This window comes from Cyprinus carpio, chromosome B5 (assembly GCF_018340385.1).
Source record: "Cyprinus carpio isolate SPL01 chromosome B5, ASM1834038v1, whole genome shotgun sequence".
Taxonomy (NCBI): Eukaryota; Metazoa; Chordata; class Actinopteri; order Cypriniformes; family Cyprinidae; genus Cyprinus; species Cyprinus carpio.
In genome coordinates this window covers 11,793,166-11,801,836 of record NC_056601.1, presented here as the reverse complement: position 1 = coordinate 11,801,836, position 8,671 = coordinate 11,793,166, and the positions used below count along the sequence as shown (strand labels likewise).

At 36.2% G+C, this 8,671-nt stretch overlaps 1 protein-coding gene across 1 annotated transcript; it reads right to left on the bottom strand.

The window, feature by feature from the left end:
• Positions 1-2,275: 2,275 nt before the first annotated feature.
• LOC109095339 (transgelin-2-like) lies at positions 2,276-7,311 on the bottom strand. The gene is made up of 5 exons (XM_042724327.1): positions 7,149-7,311; positions 4,408-4,592; positions 4,153-4,324; positions 3,844-3,946; positions 2,276-2,919 (listed from the first exon to the last, which is right to left on the bottom strand). The coding sequence occupies exons 2-5, from the start codon at positions 4,585-4,587 to the stop codon at positions 2,769-2,771; spliced, it is 606 nt and encodes a 201-aa protein (XP_042580261.1). The 5' UTR covers positions 4,588-4,592; positions 7,149-7,311; the 3' UTR covers positions 2,276-2,768.
• Between the last annotated feature and the right edge of the window lie 1,360 nt (positions 7,312-8,671).

Sequence of the window (8,671 nt, the reverse complement as noted above, 5' to 3'; positions counted from 1 at the left end):
CACTGTGCATAATTTATTTAAAATTTGAATACACATTGGTTTACTGACTTCTCGTTCTGAATATGTGTATTCTGCTCAAACAGTCTATGATTCTACTCTAAAAAGAATATGCAGATTCACACATTAAGTATTTTAATGTAAATAATACTAATTATCATTAATAATCACGATTACAATATTAAGGTAAATGATTTACAGTCTTATTCAAATGTCAAAAGGCCATTAAAATTGTATTTAGATGATGTTTAAATGGTAGTACAACGAACTGTTTATTATTCATTGATGTTCAGCCAAGGGCTAGAGCACCCTCCGTTGGTGACTAATTATACAAACCATGCAGAGAGCTCCTTGGACCAGTTATTCTTATTGATCAAATTTCTGAAGCTTGTTTAGGTATTGGGAATGTTGCTGTCAGTTGTGTATAACAGCAGGGGGCAGCACAGGACAGATAATGTTTCCATGTTCATCGCCTCACACCCTAACCACATGAATCTTAACAAATCTATCATTTTCACAGTGGTCATCATAACTCATAAGTCATTAAGTTGCATGAAAAATGCTTTTGTTGTAGTTGATTAAACTTCAAAACCACAAAAATAATAAGCATTGCATTTTCCTGTTATTCACGTTTCTTTCTAGGCTGTGGCTTGTTCTGGCAGTTGTTGTTTTAACATGAGTGCCATTGGAATTTCTGTTGTGTAATTCTGGTTATTTGCTCAGCCACTAGAGACATATGTTAAATCATGTAATGGACAGACCAGGAAGTGTGAAGGCAGGATGTAGAAAAGGAAGGAAGGGACAAAGGGGTGTCAGTAATAGACGTAGGAGTTATAGAATTTGCAGATGTTTTTTTTGTGTGTGTGTGTGTATTATATCTACAATGATTACAATGACATTCCAATGCCCCTCTGAAAACAGTGTCGTTTTTTTGCTTGCAAACACTTTTCCTGCACCAACATAATAATAAAAAACTAAAACTAAAAATGCATTGTGTCTGAATACTCATAATGTGACATGATGTACTTATTCAGGACTACTCATTTCAAACTTTTGTTACTTTAACGTTACATTGTAATGGAAGCAGTGAAAGATCTTTTCTTCTGTATTGTGAGATACACCCAGCTGAAATGGATAATTACTTGTACAGTCCACTGGTTGCTGAGTAGATGGAAGCAGATCTGATATGAGCATGGCTGATTTTAAGAAAGGGGCAGGGTTTAAGCGAACTAAATGACTGAAGAAGTCTGGCATACAACACCAGAGAGAAGTCTGTTGTTTCACCAGAAGATTAAGTTATGACATTGAAAAATGACCATATGCATGGATGAATTGCTCACAATAAGATCAATAACATGCATTTAGAAATCAGGGTCAATTTCTCTTTTATTCCAACCTTATTTTTTGAGTGTGTTCTGTCTTTGTTTTAGGAGGCATGCCAGTGAGCCAAACGGTGATCAGTGAGGATATGTACAGTATATGTGTATGTGTTTTGTGTACATGTCTGCATTTGAGTGTGCAAATATATCATACCAGTCAAATGATTTGGACACACTTAACTAAACATTTGTTCATAATGAATTTAAAAAAAAAACTTGGTCTGAAGGTACGGAGACAAATATAAATTGTGCCTACATAAGAATTTCTTTAAAAACTAAAATCCTCAATATAAGGAAAAATATATTTGTTAAAATTCCTGTTTTTTTGTAATTTTTATAGTTTAATTAATAGATTTTTTCTAAAATATAGAGAAAAGTCTAATGAAGTATTAGAGTAGATTTAGAGTCTGTGTGTCTAAACATTTTACTGGTACTGTGTTAGTCAGGATGAGATAAAGATTACAGTCCATGTCAATGCCTTAATTTATTTTGCACATGGATTGTTTCTATAGTAGGCTACTACTATCCCCATGAATTATTCAAATAAAAATAAATACCACAACAAAAAACACAAACAACACCCTCAAGCGCTGCCTCCAATTTTCCCCATGCATTTTGCAATTGCTGTGGCATTCCATGACATTGCTTACATACAAGATCTGCCCCTCTCTCACTCCCTCTTTTTCTTCTTCTCAGATCTGTTTTCTTCCTTTTACAAGTAAAACCTAATCTTTTTCATCAAAAGCAGAAAGCACACACTGGATAAAGAGATGATGTGAGATATATGTTGGGGTCAGAAAGGTGAGAGAAAAGCTGTTATCTGGCATCTGTCACTGCCAGCATTGTTACATAACTCAGGGTGGCAGAGAAACTAAGCAAAGGATGGAGCACAACTGAGATTTCAAAATTTAACTGAATTTTATTAGCAAAATCAATTATTAGTCACTCATGTACAATGTATAAACATATTGATGTAAAGCCCTAGATTCATACTTATTTTAGATCAGGAAATAAAGCATGCAAGGCCGAATTCACCTTATAGGCATTTTGTTCCAATGGAGTGCAGCAGAATGTTTCTCTGGAATGTATATAATAGAATAATGGAATGTATGTCCATCTGAACCCTAATAGAATTTACCGCAGACTAATGAAATTATAATGGAATTTATAGGATATCAGCTCACGTGAAGGGAATAGTTGGTTTCTGAAGAAAAGGCCTAGAGCAGCTTTATTTTGAAATGACACAATGAATTTGTAAACTTTGGTTTAAGCAATGTGTGTTCTGTTCATTGTTATCGTCCAGTTGGGGATTGCTGAGGGTTTAAGTTAGTCTCTACGTCTGATCTGCCCTGCTGTTAGGCCAAGAAGGACAGATCACGGATCGTCAGGACTTTATTGGTTGTTCAAGATCTGCCGAGGTCGACCGTAACCAGTCATGCCCGCTTGCGATGCCCCTTTGTTAGTGCCCATCTGTAGGCCGATTACACTCTGTCCTTCTTTCAGCTGCTCGTCAGAGAACTCCCTCTTGTTCTCCTGGGATTTCCTGATGTCAAAATGAGAATAAATCATTCAGTAAACATATTCTACTGATTAAATGTGTGGGGATAGAAATTAAGAAATTATAACATTTATTCAACAAAATGCAGTCAATTGTTCAAAAGTACAGACATTAATAATGTTACAAAAGATTTCCATCAAGAAAAAAAAATGCTGAATGCTCTTTTGAACTTTTTATTCACCAAATAATCCTGAGAAATGAAATCACAATTTCCAAAAAAAAAAAAAAAAAAAATTGAAGCAACTGTTTCCAACAATAATGATAGTAAGAAATGTTTCTTGAGTAGCAAATCAGAATATTAAAATGATTTCTGAAGAATCGTGTGACACTGATGACTGCTTGAGTAATGATTCAGCTTTTTCATTCCAAGAATAAATTACATAAATTAATAAATGGTAACAGTTGTTCTAAATTGTAATAATATTTCAAAATATTACTGTTTTTACTGTATTTTTGATCAAATTAACACAGCCTTGGTGAGAAGAGACTTCTTTAAAAAAAATCTTACAGACCCCAAACTTTTGAACAGCAGTGTACTTTTTTCAAGCAACTTTCACTCGCCACCAAAGGATATATGTCTATTTGTTTATGACAGTCTCTCTCATATTTTGTAATAATAATATTTTTCTATGAGACACACACTTATCTGTGTTTGCTGATGCCATGCCGGAAACATTAAAAATGTCTGGCCAAAAAGTGTTTGTAATCATGTTGCTATGACAATAACCCACAAATGCAAATCGGCCATTACAGTGGCTTGTTTTTGTTTTTTGGTCACTATGGCAGCCGTGTTCATTTTGTGAACAGGAAGAAGAATCGGCTATTACAGTGGATTGTTTTTGTTTTTTAGTCGCTATGGCAGCTGGGTTCATTTTGCGAACAGGAAAAGGAAACTACAACAACACTCACTTGTGGAACCAACTGGGGTCTCCGCGGTAACAGCCATCATCCTTAGTAACAGCAAGACTCCCTAAAGACAGCAGTGTCATTTGCACAGCAGCAAGGTCCTTCCCTACACACACACACAAACGTAAAAAATAAAAACTGATTCAAAATATTAATAAATTCTGTAATAGTATATAAAACTGCTAAAATAACACTGTTATATGCCAGTTCTGTTTTCAATGGCATAAGATCAAATCAAGGCAAGGGAGTTAATAATTTTCCATGAGCTGTGTAAATACGCTGAGATCACATGAGGTGGAAACAGGCACTCACCCTCCCACAGGTCAACTGTTTGAAACATGTCAGTCTTGGTGACCCCATAGCGTTCAGCAGCACCAAGGAACTGAGAGATCTGCTCCATCTGTTTAAAAGCCATTGAAGAACTTTGGATCTTTTTCACAGGCTTTGAATCCTTAGCGAGACTGTTAATCAGCTCACATAAAACCTACGAAGAAAGAATAGAAATAGGGATGAATAAAAAGGTGAAAGGATTGTGATGATGTTACAAAAACAGAAGTGGAGACTTACACATCCGTCCTTAAGCCATTGCTGGAAGCCTTGTTTTCCAGGTTGAGGTTTTCCTACAGAATCCCCACACTGAGCAATGATCCACTGCACCAGCCGATCCTCCAGCTCTGGATCGTACTTCTTGTCAATCTTACTCTGCACCTCACGACTCAGACCGTAGGCTGGACCTTTATTTGCCATTTTGCCTGAGAAAACATACACAATGAAAGTCACTTTAAGGGGCACCTATTATGCAAAATAAATGTGTGTTGGCAGTGTGTACACAACCACCCTATAATAATAAAAATCCACCGCTCCTTTTCTAATTCAGTTGTAATTGTTCGGGTCATATTAACAGCATAGACAGCAGTATGTACTGTATTATTACACTGCTGTCACTTAATACACAGATCTAATATAAATGTGATTTCTTTCCCACTGTTTACCTTCACAGACATATCTGACTGTGTTTTTGTAACTTATCCTTGCGTAATAAAGCATGAAAGAGAATTCAGTTTAGTTATTAATGCTGAATGACAGCTGCTTTCTTCTTTGTGTAGAAGTTTAAACTGATATGTTGGGACTGGAACACCTGAGACTTATATTACATCTTGTCAAAATTGGCATAATAGGTGCCCTTTAATTTATTTTAATTTTCATTAGTTTCCCCATTGAGTTAGTTTTAGTTCAGTTTTATAGTGCTTTTTTAATGTTTTATAGTTAATTTAATTCAGAATAATTTTAGTTTTAGAATTTTTGTGCTGCCAAAGTTATTGTGTTCGCTGATATCGTTTAAATATTGGCATTCAGTATCTCAAGGACATCTAGTGATACATATTCAAATATAAAAAAAGGGTTAAAAAAATCATGAACTAAAATTAATTGAGTTTCAGTTTTTCCAGTTTTGTTATTTATCACTGGACCGATGTGCTTTTTGTGTATTTAAGCTGCCAGTGCTATTTTGCATGATCTGTTCAGGCAGGTTTGGTTTTACTGTTAAAAAGCCTGAATCTGTGTAGTCAGAGGATTTAGCTATGCAAGGAGTATCTAACTGTGATGACTGCCATGCAAATCCCTTTCTCGACAGTAATGCAAAGTTTCAATGCAAATAATGGATGCATTCTGAAAGTAAACTGCATTTACTGTAGTGTAGTCTTTAACTGAGCAGCCTCAATCTCTGACAACACAACACAGCCTCGGAACCGACAAAGACACACAGACATCTCAGGTCGTAATCAGAAACTGATGACCACTGAGTGCCAGAAATGCTGCAACCTGCTTTTGTGTCAACATGTTCTTATCTCCTTTTTAAACTGCTGTTAGGCCATATTGGATTTATCAGGCCTTCATTTGAATTCATTACTGTTTCAGGCACCACATCGAGAACTAAAATGCAAACACAACAGTATAGGCAAACTTATAGAGATAGAATCTGAGAGACAAGGTAAAACTCAAAGATAAATTTGTCAAAGTCCAACCCCAAAGTCATCTAAAGAAAACTGTGGCCTGTTTGTGACTCGAAACACTTAAAACATACACACTTTCTTCCTATTTTCTTGCTATTTTCTTTTGTGTCCAGTTTAATGCATTCAGATTCCACAGCTATGAAACCTTTCATACACATACACATCAATGTCCCTGTAAATCACTAAACTCACACATCATCACTATGGGTGATATGTGCAAAAAGACAAGTGACATCCTGCCCTGCCCTGTGTGTGTGTGTGTTTAAGGTGTGTGTGTGTTTATGGTGTGTGTGTGTGTGTGTGTGTGTGTGTGTGTGTGTGTGTGTGTGTGTGTGTGTGTGTGTGTGTGTGTGTGTCTGTGTCTGTCTGTCCTGATGAATGTAACTCTACATTTTCCAGTAAATCTCCACCTTTTGGTCCATATATAAATACACACACAAACATATGAGCTCACCTGAGTTTCTGATGCAATCATTCTGAGATACAAAACTCTCTCATTAATGTCTTCATATCTCAAATTACGTAACAATGTTCATTTTATGTGCTATTTGGCTTCAGGCTCAATATCATGCTACACTAAGACTCTCTCCTCAGCTCTTATGAGAATGAGATGTGGTATGTAAGCATACACTTTAGATATGGTAAATGGAGAGACAAATAATTAAGAATGACTTTATGTGATATTCAAATTTGTTATGGTTTGTCAAACCCAAAAATCATATTGTCAACTGAGCTTTAACCACTAACACTCAGTCCTCAAACACAGGAAGCCAGGGGCTTTTAGAGGAGCTGGTTTCAGTTAAGAACCAAAAGCATTTTTGCAGAGATCTGATACTCTCACTTAAATCTCACAAGAGAAAGAGCGAGAGAGAGAGAGAGAGAGAAGGAGTATAAAGAACAACCCTCATTTGAAGGGGAAAAATATGTGTGTCATGCAGCTAGATTATTATCCGGTTTTGGAGTATGCCGTTTCAGAATAGAGAAGAAGGAACTTGCAACATCATTAGCTATTGCCAATAAAAACACTTTATAGACAGGACACGTAAAAACAGGCAGAGGCATTCAACGGTGTTCTGAAGAATGAACTACAATTATGAGATTTCTTCTTTGTTCAGATCAGATGTCATTCTCTGCTGTATTCAGTTTGTAACATTAAATCACATCTCTAAATGCTCAAACTTTTTCTTAATCTGTCATTCGTTCTTACTGTCCTCTCTTGGTCTTGGTGTGTATTACATATTTTTGTATGAAATCATTTTAACTTTCAATACATAATTTTATATGTACAGTACTCACCAAATTATGTGTAGAAATCCTGCTCAGTAGTCTTGATATGAAAATGCGTATTCTGTGATGCACACAACTCTTGTGTGTCTATGTGAAAGAGTCTCTTCCTCTTTATGAAAGAGTTCAGGGTCCAAGCTCAGGGAGTGCCACCCTCATAGAAATGACTTCACCAATAGTGAGACCAAACATGAGAAAGAGGGAGTGAAGGACAGAGCAAGAAAGGCAAAAGAGGAGGTAACCACATCCATAAAAGGTCATGACTTTTTTTCAGAATCTCTTTTTCTCCATCGTTTTCTGCCCCTCCCTTCCTCTCTCATTTTCCTGTATTGCAATATGCATCCTTATTTGGGAGAGGGAAAAGTAGCGGTCTGGACAAAGCGAGGAATTTGTTCACATGCCTTCCCCTCCACTCCGCCCAGAGAAGCAGGAAGAGGGCGAGAGGAATGACATGGGCATGAATGAGAGAATATCTTGGCATTCTCTATGGGGCTGCTGATTAGAAGCTTTGGTGGAACAGGAAGTCACAGAGAAGACACGACAACCAAATGAAAAATTAAAAAAGGGCCAGGGAATCTGGGACAGTAGATGTGGCAAAAGTCAGAGAAAGATAGAATATCAGACAGACATGCATACCATTCCTGACATGCCATGACATCACTGAACAAAGTGAGCTGTGCTGATGTCATGATCTGACTTCTGCTTCCATAGTAACACAGAACTGAGTCACTTCCGCTTGCTTTTACTGTTTGTAGATAGCCTTCTGTTAACTTGCCTGTCCTCTGTACAGTGTGTTATACATTAGGTTTATTTGTTTCCTATGTAAAAATATTGTGGGCCTTGTTCTGAGTATAATATATCATATGTATTTGAAAGGGCTTTTTACACTTGATGTAGTTAACGCTGGGTTATTTTACAATCAGTTTTTGGACTATAAGCATAAGAATGAAAAAGTCTCTTCTTCACTCCAATAGACACATTTTCTGCCACATTTGACATTTTTAAAAAAATGCTGTTTATATGTTTCAAAGTAGAAAGCACATGAAGCTAAATTCAGATTAAATGCTATTCTCGTCCTGTACACACACACAGTTCAGTAATTTACAGGAGTGAGAACCGCATTCTGAATTAACTCCCATAAAGTTCAGTAAAACATTGCTACAGTTACAACAATGTCAGTCACTGCAATTTCGAGAGTGAGTTTTGTTACATACACATGGGATGGGTGATAAAATGATAACGATAATTATCAGTGTTATTATCAGATCCAGTGTGAAGCACTTGAATTCAGTGAAGAACGCAAATGGCTCTGTAGTTTAAAGCCAGATGAAACATTGCTGACAAATTAATAAAACTGCACATCGATATGGTCAGAAAGCTTTTCAATCGCCATCATTTGCCATGGATTTACTGTAGTAACACTAATTACACTATGGTATTGTGGCAGAAATATTGAATATTCATATGGAATGATAATTTTATTAATGTAGACATGTACTGTATTAAATTTATTAAAGGAGTAATGCAATATAATA